The sequence below is a fragment of the Bidens hawaiensis genome, unplaced genomic scaffold (genome assembly GCF_021521415.1).
Source record: "Bidens hawaiensis isolate Kalapana, Puna unplaced genomic scaffold, B.hawaiensis_p1.1 tig00001236_1, whole genome shotgun sequence".
NCBI classification, from domain to species: Eukaryota; Viridiplantae; Streptophyta; class Magnoliopsida; order Asterales; family Asteraceae; genus Bidens; species Bidens hawaiensis.
Genome location: NW_027491070.1, coordinates 1,315,972 through 1,337,778, shown reverse-complemented (window position 1 = coordinate 1,337,778; position 21,807 = coordinate 1,315,972). Strand labels below are relative to the sequence as shown.

General features: G+C 32.8%; 6 protein-coding genes across 6 annotated transcripts; 3 read left to right on the top strand and 3 right to left on the bottom strand.

The window, feature by feature from the left end:
* The first annotated feature begins 1,273 nt into the window (after positions 1–1,273).
* On the top strand, positions 1,274–2,398 carry LOC143566215 (F-box/kelch-repeat protein At3g06240-like). Its single transcript, XM_077052968.1, has one exon. It carries the CDS (start codon positions 1,274–1,276, stop codon positions 2,396–2,398), a length of 1,125 nt encoding a protein of 374 aa, XP_076909083.1.
* Positions 2,399–5,793: 3,395 nt separating this feature from the next.
* On the top strand, positions 5,794–6,915 carry LOC143566206 (F-box/kelch-repeat protein At3g06240-like). The gene has a single exon (XM_077052963.1). The coding sequence runs from the start codon at positions 5,794–5,796 to the stop codon at positions 6,913–6,915; it is 1,122 nt and encodes a 373-aa protein (XP_076909078.1).
* A 120-nt stretch (positions 6,916–7,035) lies between these two features.
* LOC143567288 (translation initiation factor IF3-2, chloroplastic-like) lies at positions 7,036–10,746 on the bottom strand. The gene is made up of 9 exons (XM_077053750.1): positions 10,465–10,746; positions 9,181–9,220; positions 9,043–9,102; positions 8,834–8,886; positions 8,289–8,344; positions 8,156–8,189; positions 8,011–8,083; positions 7,841–7,933; positions 7,036–7,297 (listed from the first exon to the last, which is right to left on the bottom strand). The coding sequence occupies exons 1-9, from the start codon at positions 10,701–10,703 to the stop codon at positions 7,148–7,150; spliced, it is 798 nt and encodes a 265-aa protein (XP_076909865.1). The 5' UTR covers positions 10,704–10,746; the 3' UTR covers positions 7,036–7,147.
* A 1,993-nt stretch (positions 10,747–12,739) lies between these two features.
* Positions 12,740–14,043, bottom strand: LOC143566196 (F-box/kelch-repeat protein At2g43270-like). The gene is made up of 3 exons (XM_077052956.1): positions 13,393–14,043; positions 12,921–13,275; positions 12,740–12,813 (listed from the first exon to the last, which is right to left on the bottom strand). Exons 1-3 carry the CDS (start codon positions 14,041–14,043, stop codon positions 12,740–12,742), a joined length of 1,080 nt encoding a protein of 359 aa, XP_076909071.1.
* Positions 14,044–15,940: 1,897 nt separating this feature from the next.
* LOC143566186 (F-box/kelch-repeat protein At3g06240-like) lies at positions 15,941–16,702 on the bottom strand. Its single transcript, XM_077052948.1, has one exon. It carries the CDS (start codon positions 16,700–16,702, stop codon positions 15,941–15,943), a length of 762 nt encoding a protein of 253 aa, XP_076909063.1.
* Positions 16,703–20,594: 3,892 nt separating this feature from the next.
* Positions 20,595–21,563, top strand: LOC143566178 (E3 ubiquitin-protein ligase ATL4-like). Its single transcript, XM_077052941.1, has one exon. The coding sequence runs from the start codon at positions 20,595–20,597 to the stop codon at positions 21,474–21,476; it is 882 nt and encodes a 293-aa protein (XP_076909056.1). The 3' UTR covers positions 21,477–21,563.
* Positions 21,564–21,807: the final 244 nt, after the last annotated feature.

Sequence of the window (21,807 nt, the reverse complement as noted above, 5' to 3'; positions counted from 1 at the left end):
ATGGTTTGATGAGACCTAAGACCCGTTTATTTTTTTTACCAATAAAATTGGTTTTTTTAATATATATATATATATATATATATATATATATATATATATATATTTTAAAATAATTAAGATATTAATTTTTAGTATATCCTATTTTATAGGATTTTTACATCAATAATTTGGTGAGAATAATTTTTTTTAATGAGATGTTATAACCCGTTTAAGGAATATCTGGGTTTGGTAAGATCCATACCCATGAATTCGGGTCAAATGCATGAGTAGCCTCCATTTAAAAATCAAGTAAATCTGGTGACTCCAAAAAAAAGGGGAGCGACCACATCGCGACACCTAGAATTTTTGGATCTTCGTTTATATATATATTATAGATTATGCATCAAATTATACTTAAATACATGTTATATTGTTTCAAAATTTTCAAGAAATTTCTATAAAACTCTTGGTAGATAATTCTTATTGATTTAAGAAGAGATTATCTATATAATTTTAAATTTAAATAATGTTTTAAAAAAAAAGAAAAAAACATTTTTTTAAAGTGTTTTAATACTTTAGAGTATTCTGTTTAATCAATAAAAGAGATTAAACAACATCAACTTGATCAACAAGTCGGTTCTTTTCTAATGTGACAATAATCTAATACATCCGAACCTCACAAAATATATTCAAAAGTTTTTTTTTCGGGCTGGGGACATATAATAAGATAAAAATATACAAATCGTTTTATCTTTTTATAAAGAGATTATATCATTATTTCTTTAAATATATTTTATTATGATAATAAATATTATTATTATTATTATCATAAAGAATAATAAATACAAAAAGAGAGGGGAAAAAAACCTTTACAAAAAATAATCAATATTACTCTTATGATCAAAATTACAAAAAATATTAAAGGATAGTAATATATGAAATAAAATTATTAAATAAATTAAAAGCCAGGGGAGGGGTATATGTGACAAGTACACAAATGGGTACGTTTAATCGAACCCATCATAAAATATATATTATGTTGTTTTAAAGTTGTCAATGAAACTCTAGGTAGATTAATCTTAGCTTAATTTAAGAAACGATTATCTTTTAATTTAAAATTTTATTAATATTTTATGTTATTTGGTTTTAAATAAAGAGAGGATTCTTCTTCTATTTCAAATACGAGTTTCCTATCAGTCTATATATTATATTCATAACAGACTCATTCATCTACTACCCAAACCATTCATCAATTCTTCTGCGTTTTGTGAATTAGTTGCCATGCCACCACACAATGTCTGGCTATGTCTGTGATGATTTGTTGGTTCAAATCTTCGAAAGGCTCCCACCCAAATCCATCATCCGGTTTCGATCACTCTCCAAATACTGGCGATCTCGTCTTCTTAGCCCCGAATTCCTCCACCTTCACCGCCTTCGATCTTCTAAAAACCCTCCAAAAGTCATCATCAGACACATCATTGGTGGTGAAATACACGACAGAGACATCTATACGTTACACTCGCAGGACAAGTTGCCGTTAAACCCATATTCTAGGTTTGTCGGCATACCCGGAGTTGAATTCCCCTATTATCTATATCCGTTGAGGAGTTCGGTTATTGGTTCTTGTAATGGAATTCTGTGTGTGCACAATAATACAAGTATAACTCTATGGAACTTGTTAGTCAGGCGCAAACTAATCGTCCCACTTCATTCCCCTTTGAAATCAAGTACCTATGGTAGTAGTTTAGCATTAGGATTTGGTTTTGACTCGATCACTGATGACTACAACATTGTGGCTGTATCTTACAATAGTGGTGCGTTTATTTACTCCTTGAAAACAGACTCGTGGAGTGTGATCCCTTCCCCGTCTGTTCGGGTTTCTTATTCTTCTATAACGTCGAAGGCATGCTTTTTCAATGGAATATTGCATTGGGTGGGCAAAGGTAATTCAACAGCACACGAGAGCTGGACTAATCTTATATTGACATTCAATTTGAGCAGTCGTGTTTTTCTTTACATTTGGTTGCCTGAATGTCGGGTAATAGAACAGGTAACCACCATAAATGGTTGTCTAGTAGTGGCTTCTTCGGTTTATGACCAGTCTATGAAAAAAAGTTATAGTTGGATTCATGTGATGAAAGCGAATGGTAACATTGAATCTTGGTCTGCACCTTTTAAAATGAAAAGAAAGCCATTTGATGAGATCAAAGTTTTCCAACCCATCAATAATAGTGATATACTGGCATACTACGGTGAAGGGTCAAACGTTTATAACATTCAAACAGGGTTTAGAAAATCTTTGGAATTTGGACCTGGTTGTTGCAAAGTTGAGATGGAAACGTATGTTGAAAGCCTCGAACTGGCTGACAACAAACGGGCAACAAAATGTGGGAAAACAGTCTACTCTTGGAAAAAATAAGTTCATCGCGAATGCATGGTTTTACTATTTTTCTAGTTTTTTGAAAGTCCTGTATGTTTTAATATAGGAGGTTGAACTAAATTTTACACTATTTATTATGGTTGCTAAGTGAAGAAGCTGAAATAAACAAGAATTAAACTCTATTGCTACAAAGAAAGATTTAGGACATCAGAACTATACATGGCTTCAAAAATCTGTTAAATTTCTGAGAAATAAATAAAAATAAAGCTATCTCAACTCATACACTTGCAGATACTTGGGTCTCAGTTTTGGTTCCGGTTGACTTCTCTTTCTTCTTTGGTGCTTCTTTTTGTATAGCAACTTTGTTTGGAACCAACACCATTGTCATGTTCCTGTCTTTATAATTTTGCTCTCCTCAACGGCCAACTGTAAAATCACATAAAACAGAAAGAATGTTGACCAGTTAGACTAAATAAAAAAAAGGATGTTAGTATGCGATCGTATAAGCCTATACGACCCGCATAAACATTGTGTGTCCGACATTTGTACGAGAATTCAAGCTCGAAGCTTTTTGCAGTCAATACTGGTCATATAGGCCTATACCAGTCGTATATGTCTATCTCATATAGGCCTATACAAAGCGTACATGCACAACTTTTTTATTTGAATATTGTTTAAAATAAAAAATTTATAAGATACCATTTGTAATTAATTAAACTTAAACAAAAAAATCGCAAAATTTAGGGGGGGGGGGGGATTGTGCCTAAACAACTCATACATATCTTAATCCTAATTTGTGTCAAATATAATTGTCATAAATATATTTTAATGGGGTCCCTGGCCATCAACGGAGAAACAAAAAAGTACCTTTGATATCTCCGACTAGTTCACATGCATGTGTTTGGTACATATAGTCATGATGCCACAGAGGGTAAATAGAGAGGAAAAGGAGATAGTTATGCTAATGATGTGATATAAAGCTACTGATTCTCAAAAGCCATTTTTGCTAAGGCAAGTTAAGAAAACACAAACGTGACACACTCTATACCGGATGTATGGTCATACTAGTCATGGCAAGCAAAAGACGATCTTACGGGATTCTAACACATCAACGCCCTTAATTAGTATGATGTATTATACCGGCATAAAGGTGGTGGTTATTGACAAAGTCAAACAGCTCGTATGACCATTTTAGTTTGGCATACAACTCGTAACGTGACGTCACATTGTATACATAAGTAGCACATGCCTTTTAGATCATTGGTGTAGTTATAAAGCCCTATCCCTGTGCGTTATCTGCAACGTGACGCCCAGTCAGAGTTATGGCTTTTTACAAAAACATGGTGTAGTCATAACTCTCCACCCCCAGGCGTTATGCGCCACGTGGCGCTTAGTGACTACTAATTTTTTTTTGTTTTTTTAAATAATAATTCATTTACGGTGAATAAAATAATAAATACTTAACCAACGTGGTAGGCTTGTACAATTAATAGAAGGACGATAGATATAAGCAAAACCTATAACCGAGTATAATCCATAACCTCAAACATATGAAGGTTTCAATCATATCAACAACCAAAATAATAAAATACAAAAATGACAATCACTTTCCTTCTAACAACACCAAAACCCTAGCTCTACCTCACCTCCACATCTCCTCCGATTATGGCGGATCTTAGCCAAATCACCTCCACATCACCTCAACACGTATGACGGCGGCGGATCTGGATCTTGTACGACGGATCAGGCATGTAATCGACTGTACGATGACGGAGGATCTAGATCTTTTTCGACGGATCCGGCATGTAATCGACTGTGCGACGGGCGGATCTGGATCTTGTTCAATACCCATCAGTTGTTCAGCAAAATTAACGGTCAAATATGCTTGAAATTCGTGCCATTCAAGCGTTTTGTATAAACCGTTGGGAAAAAAATACCCAAAATGCCGGAGGGGGCGGTGTGCCCCGGCGTTTTGGCCCAAAACATTGCGCAAAAAGCTCCATTACGGATGGTCTTATTTCATTGATACATAAACGTTTGTCATATACAAAACTAGCTTTTATCCTCCGTATTACGGTGGTTTGTTTTACATTATACGTTTTTAATATTTATATATTTTTTTAGATTTTAAATTTATTTATTGTAAGGAGGTTAATAATATATTTAGGGTTTGATGATGAAAGTGTTTCACAAATTAATTTGATGTTATTATCCGGTTTAAAAGATGTTATAAAACTTTCATATCAAATATCTGGTGTGATTAACTTTTAATTTAATTAGATGTTATAACTCGTTTAAGGGCTATCTGGGTTGGGTGAGACTCATGGCTGTGAATTTGGTTCAAATGCTTGAGAAACCTTTATTTACAAATAAATAAATAAATAAAACAATCTGATGGTTTAAGATAATGTGGGTAGCAACCATAAGACTTTTAAATGTTTTGTTTATATATATTTAAGATGTTTTCTGTCATTAAGTTTGGCAAAGGACGTCCATTGAAAAACCGTGCAAACATAAATGACGTCTTTTGCCATTTTGTCTATATATATTTAAGATGTGAGTTAAATCCAGGAGAATAAAATGGCGGTGCATAGCAGTGTTTTAAAAATCGGTTCAAGCCGGCCGGTTAACCGGATTTCACATAACAAGCCGGTATTTTGAGTCCGGTATTTTTGGCCGGTTTGTTAGAACATCGTACCGCCGGTTTTTTCAAAAGTATTGGTTTTTACCAGCGAACCGGTTTTAATTCCGAAATATTTCTGATATTTGCGACCCATATTTTTTCGAAATTACTTTTAACCTAACATTTAACATTTAAACGTGTAAACTTTAGGATTATTTTTTTAAATTGAGTGCGTTTGTATTATTTTTATAATGAATTAACTTTTGGATTATTTTTTGTTATGTAATCATTTACTTTTAGGTTATTTTTTTTTACTGAAGTTGCATTTTAAAAAAATTATAAGATAAACTATTCAGCCGGTTGAACCTCCTAGAATAACCCGATTAAATCGTTTGTACCATTTTTTAGCTAAATCCGATACAAGTAAAATACCGATTTTTAAAACATTGGTGCATAGCATGAATAAAATTATTGAAAATAGTTGGAATTAATACTTCAACAACTAATGTTTATCATACTTTTATATTTATGCGTCATAAAATACTTCAATATATATTATGTTGTTTTAAAGTTGTCAATAAAACTCATTCATAATAAATCTTCTTAGCTTAATTTAAGAAACGATTATCTTTTCAATTTAGAATTTTATTAATATTTTATGTTATTTGGTTTTAAATAAAGAGAGGATTCTTCTTCTATTTCAAATAAGAGTTTCCTATCAGTCTATATATTATATTCATAACAGACTCATTCATCTACAACCCAAACCATTCATTAATTCTGCGTTTTGTGAATTAGTTGCCAGCACACAATGTATGTCTCTGTCTGTGATGATTTGTTTGTTCAAATCTTCGAAAGGCTCCCACCCAAATCCATCATTCGGTTTCGATCACTCTCCAAATACTGGCGATCTCGTCTTCTTAGCCCCGAATTCCTCCACCTTCACCGCCTTCGATCTTTTAAAAACCCTCCAAAAGTCATCATCAGACACATCATTGGTGGTGAAAAACACGATAGAGACATATATACACTACACTCGCGGGACCAGTTGCCGTTAGACCCAGATTCTGGGTTTGTCGGCATACCCGGAGTTGAATTCCCCTATTATATATATTCGTTGAGGAGTTCGGTTATTGGTTCTTGTAATGGAATTATATGCCTGCACAATAATACAAGTATAACTCTATGGAACTTTTCGTTCAGGCGCAAACTAATCGTCCCACGTCATCCTCCTTTGAAATTAGATAGTGTTAATTTAAAATTAGGATTTGGTTTTGACCCCATCGCCAATGATTACAACATTGTGGCCATAACTTACAATAACAATGCATTTATGTACTCCTTGAAAACAGACTCGTGGAGTGCGATCCCTCCACCCTCTGCTCGGATTTCTAATACTTATAATGTAAAGACGGTGGTGAGTGCATGCTTTTTCAATGGAATATTGCATTGGGCGGGTAAAGGTAATATAACAGCATGCGAGGGCTGGACTAACTTTATATTGACATTCAATTTGAGCAGTCATGTTTTTGGTTACATTTGGTTGCCTGAATATCGGGTAATAGAACAGGTAACCGCCATAAATGGTTGTCTAGCAGTGGTTTATTCGGCTTATGACCCGTTTATGAAAAAAAGTTATAGTTGGATTCAGGTGATGAAAGAGTATGGTAACATTGAATCTTGGTCTATAGTTTTTAAACTGGAAAAGATTTATAGGATGACAGTTTTCCAACCCATGATTAATGGTGATATACTGGCAACCCACGGTTTATGGTCAAGAGTTTATAATACTCGAACAAAGTTCACAAAATCTTTGGAATTTGGACCTGGTTGTTGCAAAGTTGAGATGCAAACATATGTTGAAAGCCTCGAACTGGCTGACAACAAACGGGCAACAAATTGTGGGAAAACAGTCTACTCTTGGAAAAAATAAGTTCATCGTGAATGTATGGTTTTACTATTTTTCTAGTTTTTTGAAAGTCCTGTTTTTATATAAGATGTTGAACTAAATTTTACACTATTTATTATGGTTGCTAAGTGAAGAAGCTGCAATAAACAAGAATTAAACTATTGTTACAAAGAAAGATTTAGGACATTAGAACTATACATGGCTTCAAAAATCTGTTCAAATTCTGATAAATAAATAAAAATAAAGCTACCTCAGCTCATACACTTACAGATACTTGGGTCTCGGTTTCGGTTCCGGTTGACTTCTCTTTCTTCTTTGGTGCTTCTTTTTGTATAGCAGCTTTGTTTGGAACCAACACCATTGTCATGTTCCTGTCTTTATAGTTTTTGCTCTCCTCAACGGCCAACTGTAAAATCACAGAAAACAGAAAGAATGTTGACCTTGTCAGACACATGGAATTAAAAAAAAAGGATGTTAGTATACGAATCGAATAAGCCTATACGACCCATATAGACATTGTGTGTTCGACATTTGTACGAAAGTTCAAGCTCGACGCTTTTTGCAGTCAATACTGGTCATATAGGCCTATACGAGTCGTACAGGTCTGTCTCGTATAGGCCTATACGAAGCGTATAGGCACTACTTTTTTATTTGAATTTTTTTTAAAAATAAAAATCTATAAGATACCATTTGTAATTAATTAAACTTTTAATAAAAAAAATCGCAAAATTTAATTTGAAAAAAGGGAATTGTGCCTAAACAACTCATACATATCTTATATAAGTCGTATAGACCTATACTGCTCGTATGGGACTATACAAGGCACACAAACTAACGATCTCTGAAAAAAGTTGTCCCTATACGACCCGTATAAACCTATATCTACCATGGTGTCCAAATATCCTGTGCCAAAATAAAAATAGTAGAAACTGGAAAGCATATGACCTACCTCGCCTACGTCACCACGGAAACGTTGCATAAGCTCAATAGCATTGTTTTTGAACTCGTTTTCACGTCCCTTCAAGCTTACTATTAGTTTAACCTGAAAGATAACCAAAAAGGGCATATTAAAAGCAATCAAATAATGATTATATACAACGGTTTATAACTTATAAGTACCTTGTCACCATCTTTTAGAAACCTCTGAGCAGCTTTCAAACGCACGGTGTAATCATGCACGTCGATGTTGTAACTGCCAGTAAATGTCATTGGATTGTAATTGTTAAATGAGTAAATATATAAAACGTCAACTAAAGTTTCTTACCCCATTTTAAGCTCCTTTTGAACCATACGATGAGCTGGCATCAAATTTCATACTTTGGTCAGTATACTTCTTACTATAAGGTTGATCAAAAGAACTGAAAATTTTTCTAAACAAAGAAATAAGAGGCATTCACCAGCATTTTTCTTCTGCTGATCTTTTTTCTTCTTTTGTTGCTCATATTTATATTTTCTGTGAAATTTGAAGAACTTATAGTCAAAACCATTAAAAAAAATTAAAAACTTTATATGACAAATATTAGGGGTGTGCATGAAACAGAAAATTCAATCCGAAACCATAAAAAACAAACCAAAACAAAAACCGACGGCTCAGTTTTGGTTTTGCATGTAATAAGAGCCGGAAAAAAAGCGAAGCGAAATTCTATATTAATGTACAACTTTTTTAAAATTATGTAACTCAAATATTTTGGCCAAAATGTAAATTACCAATTAGTTATTGATTAACATAATAATTTAGGCATAAATTCATTATTTTAGGCCAAATATTTTTTCTCGGCCCACAATTTCAACTCAAATGGCAAAACCAAAAGGTGTTCAAAAACCAAAGTTTCGGTTTTAACCCAAAACTGACCCAAACCGAACCGTGCACACCTTGAAATAACCAAGAATTACACGACATCATTCCATTTAACAAAGAAACTTTAAAGGAGATGTAACTTACTTGTAGTCCATCAACTTGACAACAGGAGGATCTGCGTCGGGAGAGACTATAAACTACAAAGATAAATAACATAATATAATATATGTTACTATATGTCAGGATTGAACAGCTGAAAACCATATCCTCAAGCAAAAAAGATGAAGCAACTACAAGAGTCAAAAACTGAATGTATGGGATTAATAACAAATTCAAATGCAACCGGTACATACCAGATCAAGCACGGCATCTTCAGCCATCTGAATGGCAGCACTTTTGGATACCACACCAACCTAATAAAACAATCGAATCAGATTCGACATAGATAGAAAGAACACAGATGTAAGAAGAAGATGATGCAGAACACTCACCATGTTTTGTTCTTCATCAATAAGCCTCACAGTACTTGACCTATTTTGAACAATCAAAATGTACCAAAACAGCGCAAATATTAAATTATATACCGTGTTGTAAAACTCTCTACAAGCTAGTCAGGCCGTAGGGTACTGACTAGGCGACTAATGATTAATCAGGACTAATCGGATAATTTTGAAACTTACACAGATATATTTCTACATACGTTTTTTTAAAGATTTTGCAAATAAACACATGTCGAAGGTGTTTAAACAAAAAAAAGCCATAAAAATATTATGTAAAATTAGTATCTTATATGTAAAAATGAACTTTTAATTAATAATTTTATACATGTAAAAGACATAAAACACATGGTTCTCATTCCCTGATTTTTTATGACTTTTATATTTAACTTTTAATAATTCACCCCTATACACACACACCAATCTTTTCAAAATTTTTATATATCTTTCAAACTAATTAACCGGATTGAATCAACAAGCACAAATTTTCAAATACTTCAAAAAAGCTTACCAATTTTGACCGATTTCAACCAACGTTGACCAAAATTTGACTGATTATTATAAATTACATCACAATTCCTAACTCCTAAATCATCTGTTACCTAAAAAATACTTCTAATATGTGTTTATATGCAAAAACCAAAAATAAAAACATATATATTATGTAAAAAAGAGTTTTCTACATGTAAAAAAGAGCTTTAATATTTCTTTACAAATAAAAACATGGTTGTCGGCGAACCGGCTCCCAGTTTTTTGTGATTCCCTTTAAAGTCACCCCTATATCTACACAAACACACACACACACCAATTTTTTCAACATTTCATATATAATTTTTTTAACTTATTAACCGAATAATTTTTCGAATTCTTCAATCAAATTTTACTAATTTTGACCGATTTCAACCGAAGTTGACCAAAATTTGACCGGTTATTATAAATTACATCGCATTTTCTAATTCCTAAACCATCTGTGACCTAAAAAGACTTCTATACGTGTAAAAATGAGTTTTTTACATGTAAAAATGAACTTTTAATAATTTTACAAATACTTCCAAAAAGTATACCAATTTAGCCCGATTCGACCACCGTTGACGAAAATTTGACCGATCACATTTCCTAATTCCTAAACCATCAGTAACCTAGAAATCACATCCTCTAATCACTTCACAAATAAACTACAATAACCCCCAATTAAGGCACCTCTACTAAAACTAGGGTTCCATTTTCATAATCAACAACAATTAAAATGTATTAAATTTGATAAAACTGAACACGTACTTGACACGTGAGACATCTAGTGCTGGATCGTCATCGGAGTTCTGATTCTGCCGTCTATTATCACCCTGCCGTGAATAGCCTCCGCCGCCGCCGTAACGGCAGGTGATGCGGCAGGTGTTGAAGGTGAAAGTGGTCGGAAAGTGAAGGTAGGGTTTTGATTGGAGGTGTGAGAGAGTGATTGGTGGTTTGAATGGTGGAATTGAGCAGCTGCTGGTAGTTGCAGTAGTAATCCCAGCCATTGATATTGTTTCTGCTAGTGATTGTAAGAAGCTATTGTTATTATTATTATTATTATTATTATCTTATCATATATCACATCTCTATTTGAGAAGATGGTTTGGTTATACAATAAAGGTCCGGGGTTTGGTGATGGTTACAAGTATGGACCCTCGTTCGCGGCGGTGGTTTATTTACGTTTGCTTGATTAATAAATGAACGAACATTAACAAGAAATTTCTAAGGTGTCTGGGATTGCTTATTTTAGCAAGAGGCAATTTCATATAATTGTAACAAGTTTTACAACGGTTTCAATTATGACACTCAAGTTTAAAAACTGTTTTACTTAAGCCACTCAGCTTTTAATATTTTATTAAATTAAAATTTTTAACATGTTTTTTTATTAGAATTATTTTTATCTTTTTTTGATGTTAACGTTGAACGGTGATATGACTTTTATTTTTATTTTTAAGTAATAATGATAATGAATCTTTAGGCAATGGAATGTGAATCAAATTGGAATGGAATGATATTAAATATTAAATGCAAGACCGTTCATATTTGAACTTATCTATCTATAATAATAATATATATAAATGAAAACTCAAAAATCTTAGGTGTCGCAATGTGGTTGCTCATTCCGTTTTTTGAGTCACCAGATTTGCTTGATTTTTAAATGGATGTTTCTTATGCATTTGACCCGAATTCACGGGTATGGATCTTATCAAATCCATATATTTTTTAAACGGGTTATAACATCTCATTAAATTAAAAACTACATCTCACCAAATATTTGATATAATAATCCTATAAAGTATGGATATACTAAAAATTAATATATGATTTATTTAAAAAAAGATATATACTATTTATAATTAAAAAACCAAATTGTAGTAAAAAAAATAAACGAGTCTTTAGTCTCATCAAACTCATATAGCTTTTAAACCGGGTTATAACATCTCATTTATTTGTGAAACAATTTATCATCAAACCATAAGTATATTATTAACTTTTATACAATAAAAAATATAATAATTCAAGAAATAAATAAATATTAGAAACAAATAATATAAAATAACTCCCGTAATACGAGGATAAAAACTAGTTAATTTATATTTAAAGATATTAATTCTTTTGTTGGTGAGTGGTGGTGGTCGTTTCTTTTGTGTATGATTTCAGTTGGTTCTAGAAATCTGATTTTCGCTTGAATGAGGCATCTTGTTGTCCCTTTCTATTCTACTAGGAATCTAGTTAGTGTCACGTATAACACAATGGTGAAAAATATAGAGCGGGGCTTTATAATTTGGAAGATGTGATAGTCTAAACACAAGAAAATTATTGTTCCAAAAATAAAAATTAATAGTAATAATAGTAGTAATGATGAATTTAGGGGTGTTCTTCCGCTTGCAACTTAAATAGGCAAATGATAATCCAACATAATTTAAACACATAATTCTTAGAATTAAAGCAACATTATAATCTTCATCTGCATAATCGATCGAACAACACTTGTAAAGTCGAATTAACTTGAAACCAATCAGTAGAATAAATAAGCAATTATAACTTAGAAGTAGAATAGCTAGAGAACGTGAAATAGGTAGAATGTCAATCGAAGAGTGATAAATACTAAACGATTGAGCGTGCCACACTAATAATATAAGGGTATAAAGCACATAAAAAAAATTTGGGTATACCCAAAACCACTAAAGGAGTAACCAGTAACCGAATTGGAACGGTTCAGTTTGGTGATTCTGGGTTCCGTTTCATGGATACAAGTAGCTTCGGGTTCGAACTAACAATTTATTTGGTCATGATGCAATTTTTATGTTTATCTTATTTCTTACTTTGTCTATCATTCTTGGCTTTGATCTTACAATACTGAATTCTCTGATACCGGTTGACGTAGTTTTTCTTAGCAATCATGTTAGATCAAGAATTCAATATTGAAAGATCAAAATCAAGAAATTCTTTAATAATAAAAAATAATAATAATAATAATCAACCAAGTTCTCCGTTCACAAAACAAACAATATAAACTAGCCTAAATCCTAGAAAATAATCAACTGCTTGAAAAGATAAACACAATCAACAAAGTCAAATCAAAAGATAAACCAAAGTTTAAATCATCATCATCTTATATTAAAATATGACATTTAAAAGACTAGAAAAATAGTAAAACCTAACTCCGAAAGCAGATGAGATTCGCGATGAAATTATTCTTTTTCGGTCCAAGTGAATACAGTTTTTCGATTTCCCACAAGTTGTCGCGCGTTCTTTGTCGACCAATTCAAGGCTTTCAACATATGGATCCATCTCAACTTCGATAGAATTAGGTCCAAATTCCAAACATTTTGTAAACTTTGTTTGAATGTTATAAACTTTTGACCCTTTACCATAGTATGCCAGTATATCACCATTAATGATAGGTTGGAAAACTTTGATCTCATCAAATGGCTCTCTTTTCAGTTCAAAAAGTGCAGACCAAGATTCAATGTTACCATACTCTTTCATCACCCGAATCCAACTCAAAGTTTTTTTCATAAACTGGTCATAACCCGAAGAAACCACTGCTAGACAACCATTTATGGTGGTTACCTGTTTTATTACCCGATATTCAGGCAACTAAATGTAACCAAAAACATGACTGCTCAAATCGAATGTCAATATAAAATAAGGCCACCTCGTGTGTGTTGGTGACCAACCTCTACCCACCCAATGCAATATTCCATTGAAAAAGCATGCCTTCAACTCTACATAAGCAATAAAAAACCGAGTAGACGGGGAAGGGATCTCACTCCACGAGTCTGTTTTCAAGGAGTAAATAATTGCGGCTCTTAAATCGTAAGATACAGACACAATGTTGTAATCATCAGTGATCGAGTCAAAACCAAATCCTAATGCTAACCTAATAAATGTACTTGGTTTCAAAGAAGGATCACATGACACGATTAGTTTGCGCCTGATTGAAAAGTTCCATAGAGTTATACTTTTATTATTGTAGAGGCACAAAATTCCATTACAAGAACCAATAACCGAACCCATCAACGGATGTAGATGATAGGGGAATTCAACTCCAGGTATGTCGCGTAACCTAGAATCAGGGTCTAACGGCAACTGGTCCCGCGAGTGTAATGTATAAATGTCTTTATACTCGTGTTTTTTTCCATCAACAATCACGTGTGTGATGATGACTTTTGGAGGGTTTTTAGAGCTTCGAAGGCGGTGAATGTGGAGGAATTCGGGGCTAAGAAAACGAGAATGCCAGTATTTGGAGAGTGATCGAAACCGGATGATGGATTTGGGTGGAAGCCTTTCGAAGATTTGAACCAACAAATCATCACAGACATTATAGCAGCCAGACATTATTAGTGAATGGTTTGGGTTGTAGACTAATGAGTATGTTATGAATATATATATATATATATATAGAGACTGATCACGTAAATGATTACAACTAGGAAACTTCTATTTGAAATAGAAGAAGAATCCTCTCTTAATTTAAAACCAAATAACATAACTTATTAATAAAATTCTAAATTAAAAAGGTAATCATCTCTTAAAATAATAAGAAGAAAAATCTAGCAATAGTTTCAACAATATCATGCATTTATCACATTCATATTCCATTATTTTAATATATTTTGTATGATGGATTAATTTTGATTACGAAGAAAACAAGATTAAATTAAATGATGATGCGCTATGATATGAGATAAAGAGATAAATGTTCATGCCACTAGATTTGTCAAAACTGATTACTAGAGTCAGGAGTCGTACTTCACAAAATTGGTTAAGGACCTAAGTCAAAATGATTTTAACATGGATATTGGTAACTATAAGTTATATTGATAATTAATTAGTGCTTATATTAAATTTATGTTTAAGAATTAATAATTTCTAATTTGTTTTTTCTTATGGGCCGGTTTTAAAAGTTTAACGGGTGACTGCAAAGTTTTATGTGAGGTGATTTGGAATTTTGCGTCTCTATAATACTAATAAAAATAAAGGTGGGCGGCTACGGACTACCTCCTCCTTCTTAACTGGGTACGCCGCTGGTCTTCACAATCCCATGCATGAACTTAGGGTCTGTTAGAATGAGACAATTTATACATCAAATATGGAACTTGCTTTTAAGAATTGATGTACACAATCAACAGACAAAGAAAATGCATACGGTTAAAAAAGGTCGATAATCCGACTCATATAGATCTATATGGGTATCATTCGAACAACTTTTGTCGAAGATCATCAGTGTGTGTGTGTAAGTTAGTGTTGTGTGTTTTTGTGCTTCGTATAGGGCCTATACGAGCAATATAGGTCTATACAATTCATATAACCCTTATAAGAGTCGTATAGGCATAATTTTTTTTTGTGTTTTTCTAATAGAAGTTTAATTAATTAAAAGCAAGATCTTATAAAAAGACAAACAAAAAAATATGTTGTACACATACACTTTGTATATGCTATACTATCCATATAGACTGGCCTATACAAGATAGACATATACGACTCGTATAAGCTTATATGATTGACCGGTATAGACTTTAAAAAGCTTTTGAGTCTGAACATTTCATACATATGTCAAACACTATTTCATGTGTCTTACCAAGTCAATATTCTTTCTGTTTTTTTGTTATTTTACAATTAACCGTTAAACTTAAAGAGACAGGAACATTTACATTAGTGTTGGTTCCAAACAAAGCAGAAAAGCAGCTATACAACCTATACTATACTTGTTGGTATCCTATAGAAACATCCAAACGATTTACAATGAGGTGACAGGTAAGCGGGCAACAAGCTGCGCCGCAACCCCCTTATGGATAGCAAACCCAATCCTACTAAAAATAAAGTTTCAGTTCTTATGGGCCGATACGTTACTATGCACAACTTACTGAACCCTGTTCAAAAGGTCCACGACATCCGGATCTAAGAAACCAAAAGTGTCCGTGTACCAGAACCGAGCCCCAAGTATCTGCAAGATTTTTGAAACCGTGTATAGTTCTAATTTCCTAAATCGTGTATGAGCTGAGGTAGCTTTATTTTTATTTATATCTCAGAATTTTAAAAGATTTTTGAAAACCGTGTATAGTTCTAATTTCCTAAATCGTTCTTTGTAACAATAGAGTTTAATTCTTGTTTATTTCAGCTTCTTCACTTATAAGCAACCATGATTAACAGTGCAAAAAATTTAGTTAAACATCTTATATCAAAACAAGACTTTCAAAAAACTAGAAAAATAGTAAAATCATTCACAATGAACTTATTTCTTCCAAGAGTATAAGGTTTTCCCACAATTTATTGCCCGTTTTTTGTCAACCAGTTCGAGGCTTTCAACATATGTGTCCATCTCAACTCTGTAGCAACCAGGTCCAAATCTGAAAAACTTTGTAAGCTTTGTTTGAGTGTTAAAAACTTTTGAACCTTTGGCACGGAAGTATGCCAATATATCACCATTAATGATGGGTTGGAAAACTGTCATCCGTTTATATGAAACTCTTTTCACTTTAGAAAGTGGAGACAAAGATTCAATATTACCATACTCTTTCATCACCCGAATCCAGCTATAATCATCTTTCGAAAAGTTATTATATTCCGGATGAACCACTGCTAGACAACCATTTATGGTGGTTACCTGCTCGACGTTCCAAGATTTAGGCAACAAAATGTAGCCAAATACTCGACTGCTCAAATTGAATGTCAATATAAAACAACTAGTGCCTATGGTTGAAGTACCACAAACCACCCAATGCAATATTCCATTGAAAAAACATGCCTTCGGCTTTACACGAGTATAAGAAAGCCGAGTAGACGGGGAGGGGATTGCACTCCACGAGTCTGTTTTCAAGGAGTATATAAGTGTACGGTTTTCTTGTAATGTGTATCCTTTGTAACATATAGCCACAATGTTGTAATCATCAATGATCGGGTCAAAACCAAATCCTAATCTAACTCTGTATAGGTACCTGAATTCAAAGGAGGATGACGTGGCACGATTAGTTTGCGTCTGATTGAAAAGTTCCATAGACTTATAATTCCCTTACCATGATCATACAGACACAGAATTCCGTTATAAGAACCAATAACTGAATCCATATGTTGGCTATAGGGGAACTCAACTCTGAGCATGCCAACGAACCCAGATTCTAGATCTGTTGGCAACCGGTCACCTGAGTGCAATGTATAGATGACTCTATGGTTGTACAATCCAGCAATCCCATGTCTGGCGAGTACCTTTGGAGGGTTTTTAGAGCATTGAAGGCGGTGAAGGTGGAGGAATTCGGGGCTAAGAAGACGAGATCGCCGGTATTTGGAGAGTGATCGAAACCGGATGATGGATTTGGGTGGTAGTCTTACAAAGATTTGAACCAACAAATCATCTAAAGACATAGGCAGACATTATTATGTTTTCACAAAACACAAACAAACAAATCAAGCGGATCGGATGAATGGGACGTAGGTTGTAAAGATTGAGTTGTTACATAGATAGGAAACTCTTAATTTAAAACCACATAACACAAAATACTAAAAAAAAAACACAATATATAATTGATAATCGTTTCCTAAATTTATAAGAAAAAATATCTACCGAGAGTTTTATGGAAGGTGAAAAGTAGGAAATCGATACTATATAATAAATAAAGCTTTCTAATGTCACTTGTAATCACCAAAATATTCCTTATAAATTTTTCTCTCCTCTCTCTCATATTAAATACATTTCTCTTTCTTATTAATAATTTGTATTTCATTTTTTTCTTTTTAAAATTTCATTTTCTCTTTTTAATAATTTTTTTCTTATTTAAAAAACTAAATACCGGCAAATATGTTATTTTGTTTTATATAAATATATTGTATTAGTTATTAATATAAGTAATATGATTGCAAAAATTAAGGTTTTAAATCTATTATAATAGTTAATATTAAGATTTTATAAGAAATAATATTATTGGACGAAAAAGGCAAGAATAATTCATATTTAAAATTTCAATAAACTTTAACTTATTAAATATATATATATATATATATATATATATATGTATATATATATATATATATATGATTGTTTATTAAGTTTAAAAAAATTTTAAAGACCCTTAAAAGACAAATTCACTAATGATGTATTTTTAGTGTATATGTTAATTAAAAGAGCGAGTTTCTTTAACTGGTTAAAGTATCAACCATGGTCCAAGTCAAACAGCTTATGATAAGAATGAGTTTCGGTCCACGGGTTGGTTTAAAAAGTAACCATTTACAACCTCTTTTTTAATTGATTGTTTAATCAACTCGTCATTTATGTTAAGTTCATCATCTTAAATGTTCACAAAAATATAAACACTAGACTACATGTTTTGATTTTTCAGGTGGATAAAACAACTTCTTAGCTTTGGAATACAAATGTTAGACATTAATCAGATGAAAATTTGACTTTTTTTATCTTTCTGTTATTGAATATTTCAAAAATATAGATTTCTTTAGTGAACGAGTTTTACGTGCACCATTATATGAGGTTGTTCAAGAAATTAACAAATGTTTGATATCCGTATTTCCGGAAGATGAAATATATTACCATTCTTTAGGTGGTATATATCAGACATAAAATGATACGTTACAAAAAAGTATTAGTTTCCTTATGTTTTAAATGACCTCAAAATTTAAGTTAGTCAAGTCATAGGTTAGTCATAAAAGTCAATGTTGAAGTGATGTTGCTTAAAATATTAACTAGAAAATTGGTCTATGCAATGAAACTAAACTACATATGAAAATAAAATATGATAAATGTGCTATAGAAGCCGAAATCATACAAAGAATGAAATTTTCACTTTATTTTTGTTTTGCCATGAAGATTAATAAAAAATAAGGTCAATCATTATAGATGGTTGATTTGTTTTTTAGACAATTTATTTTAGCTTGTGGTCAATTATGTGTTGCTTTGTCTAGAGTTAAAAGCAGAAATAGTAAAATTAATAAATTTTGATAAAGAAAGTAAAGCTACATATATTGCGACAAAACAATAGTTAGAGATTTATGATTTTTTTAACAACTTTTATTTCTATATTGTGTATTTTATTCTACCATATAATATATCTTTATATTGTTGAACATATATATTTTTTTTTTGTATTTCACATTGTGTTATTATTTAATTAAATTTATTTATTTTAACCCGTGTGCTACACGGGTAACTAACCTAGTTGCTAATATATACCTTCTTTTTAAAAGTAAATTTTCTTGTGTATTAGGCTATCGTATTTCTCAAATTTGGATAGGTTCGTTGTCTCACTCTGGCAGACTATGTTATCTTAACCCGTCTCACGCTGGTTTCAGAGTTTGGCGTAGGCACTTCCCTGGAAAACCATACCACCGGTTATCACTTGACAGCCGTCGTGCAACCACAAAAGCATAACTCAACAAGCGGTGATCGAACGAAAACCTAGATGAGCTCAGGATTCGAACAGACAACCTTATCAAACTTGAATCTCCACTAAAAACCTTATGTTAAATTTAAAAGTAAGATAAACATGAGTAGTTTTCGGCTTGTAGCATTCCAACTAGAATGCTAATGTTCAGTATTTGTTCATGTTACCATTTTACTGTCCCCCGGCTTTAACTTGCAAATTGTATATAACAAACACTCATGTATATGTTAATTGCATTTTTATGTATACTTTAGAGCACTTAAAAAGTAAAATTTCATCAATATATTCATCACATTTATATTTCATTATCTTGTGCAATATTTATCCTGGTATAATGGAATATACTTTAGAATATTATTATTATTTTTTTAGTTGCGGAGCCATTTCGAGAGATGGCAACGAAGGTAGGAAGAGTTAAAGGGTTAAATAAGACAAGATCATATTCTTATTTTATGACGGATTATTGATTACAAAGAAAACAGGATTACTAATGATGCACATGCCATTAGTTTTGTCACAACTGATTACTTATGGTCAGGCAAAAACAAATCTCTAACACAATCCTATATATTGTATGAATTACATTAAGGATTATGTTGGGATATTGAAACAAGAACAAATACAACTTAATTTTTATCCTCTTCACCTCTTAAAGTAGTTCTTGCTGATAACATGTTTTTGTAAGAAATTACCTACTAGCAAGAATATGAGAAGATAATTAATGAGAGAATAATCGTATATTATCCATTGGTTATATGTAATACGATTAGGGTTGTAATCAAGCTGAGCCAGAGCGAGCTCGAGCTCAAACTTAAACGAGTTGGCTTGAGCTTGGCTTGTTAACCTTATCGAGCTGAAAAACCAAGCTCGAGCTTGTTAATTTTTTTTACAGATATATTGATATATAAACAACAAAAATATAGTTTTGAACAAGTTATGTAAAATTTATAACTACAAAAATTATAACATTATATATATATATATGTGTTTTATTTTTGTAATTGTTTTTGGTTTATAATGTTTTTAAAACTCAAGTAGCATAATATATGTATTATATTTTTACTTTTTTCCCCTTATTTTGATAGGCTATTATTTTCACTACATATTAAAATTTAGTTTTCAATCTATACAAGACGAGCCACTAGCCAGGCCAAGATCAAACCACGAGCCAAGCCGACTCGTTTAAATTCAAGCGTTTTTCAAGCAAGCCACGAACCAGTAAACAATCCTACGTACATACAATGAGATGTCAATGAGTTTTAATAAGAAAGGAAAACTTAAAAAACAAGGTAATCTATATCGATCATTGATGGTTCTGGTAATTAATAAAGACACTAATAATATCTATATATAACACAAACTTACAAAATATACTAATTTTAATAAATATTTTTTAACAAACTATTTATGTAAATAAATTTCTCAAAATATATACTCAACCATCTTTTACTTAGGTAAATAAGTCCCCCCATACATCCACCACACCACCACCACCAAACTATGGATACCGGACCTCCTTCGCCGCCACTATTCGCCTTCGAAACCACCACCAACACCACCATTCCTCACATGTACTATACCACCGGTACCGCAACAAACGACACCGGTTCAAACCATAGCAACCCATTATTAACCATAACAATGATCGTTCTCTTGTCCGTCATCATCGTTTCCGCCTTTATCTGCTTATTCTGTCGAAACAAGGCCCCTAACGACGTCGTTTCCGAACACCGAAACCAACAACACATGCATCATCACATAATATCAATACCCAACAACAATGCACAACAACTCGACTGGCTACCAGTATTCACTTTCTCTTCAATAACCGGAACAAACAAACAACTCGATTGCGCGGTTTGTTTGTCGAAATTTGAAGCTAAAGACAGTCTCAAAAGGCTTCCATGCTTCCATGCATTCCACGTAGAATGCATTGATGCATGGCTTAAATGTAACCAAACATGCCCACTCTGCCGCTCGGGTTTAAGCCTTACCGAACAAGCGGATGATATTATAAACGAAACTGTCCCCAACAACAGCCCGAGCAATAGTTTCCGGGTTGAGATTGGAACTATTAACCCTAGACAAGATTTGTCCGTATCGGACCGGTCGTATTCGTTTGGCTCGGTTGAGTACGTTATGGACGAGAGTTATGATATTCCGGTGGAGTCGACTCACCGGGTATCCTTCTCCGATGACAAGGATGAACCATTGGCAGGTGGGAGTCGTAACTGGTTGCGTGATTACTTGGATCGTGGTTCGGGAAGGTGGGTCAGTACCGAAAGCAGTCGCCGGAGCGAAATTGTGGACGACTGTGAAGCAAATCACGGTGGAATTGGGGTGGAGATAAGTGAGTATTTCCGGTGGGTATCAGGGGTATAATGGTAAGTTTTGTGATAATATGTCGATGGTGTACAAGGTTTAATGCGTAAGGTACAAGTTAGTATAGCACGAGTTTGTTGAGATTTAGGGTTTTATACTTTTGCTTGCATGGAATTGGATGATATCTAGCTTTTTTTTTATATTGCATTTGTTTGGATGTTTGGATTGTTATAACTTATAAACACGTTTAGCTAAATAACTTAGGTTGAGTTGATAGTAAAGATTTACGAGATGACCCGTTTAATCTATATACTTTATAGTTGTAAGAATTATTATGCTAAACTTTAAACTAAATGGGCATTTATTTATTTTGGGTTGAGAGACAATAGAT

Excerpts from the sequence above, each read along its gene's own strand:
- LOC143566196 (XM_077052956.1), bottom strand. The coding sequence starts at position 14,043 with ATGTCTGGCTGCTATAATGTCTGTGATGATTTGTTGGTTCAAATCTTC. Across the intron at positions 13,276-13,392 it reads TCAATGGAATATTGCATTGG|GTAACCACCATAAATGGTTG; the intron begins GTGGGTAGAGGT and ends GTAATAAAACAG. Across the intron at positions 12,814-12,920 it reads TTGTGGGAAATCGAAAAACT|ATGATGATGATTTAAACTTT; the intron begins GTATTCACTTGG and ends TTTTAATATAAG.
- LOC143566178 (XM_077052941.1), top strand. The coding sequence starts at position 20,595 with ATGGATACCGGACCTCCTTCGCCGCCACTATTCGCCTTCGAAACCACC.
- LOC143566215 (XM_077052968.1), top strand. The coding sequence starts at position 1,274 with ATGTCTGGCTATGTCTGTGATGATTTGTTGGTTCAAATCTTCGAAAGG.
- LOC143567288 (XM_077053750.1), bottom strand. The coding sequence starts at position 10,703 with ATGGCTGGGATTACTACTGCAACTACCAGCAGCTGCTCAATTCCACCA. Across the intron at positions 8,190-8,288 it reads TCAGCAGAAGAAAAATGCTG|CTCATCGTATGGTTCAAAAG; the intron begins GTGAATGCCTCT and ends ATTTGATGCCAG. Across the intron at positions 7,934-8,010 it reads TTCTAAAAGATGGTGACAAG|GTTAAACTAATAGTAAGCTT; the intron begins GTACTTATAAGT and ends GTTATCTTTCAG.
- LOC143566206 (XM_077052963.1), top strand. The coding sequence starts at position 5,794 with ATGTATGTCTCTGTCTGTGATGATTTGTTTGTTCAAATCTTCGAAAGG.
- LOC143566186 (XM_077052948.1), bottom strand. The coding sequence starts at position 16,702 with ATGGAACTTTTCAATCAGACGCAAACTAATCGTGCCACGTCATCCTCC.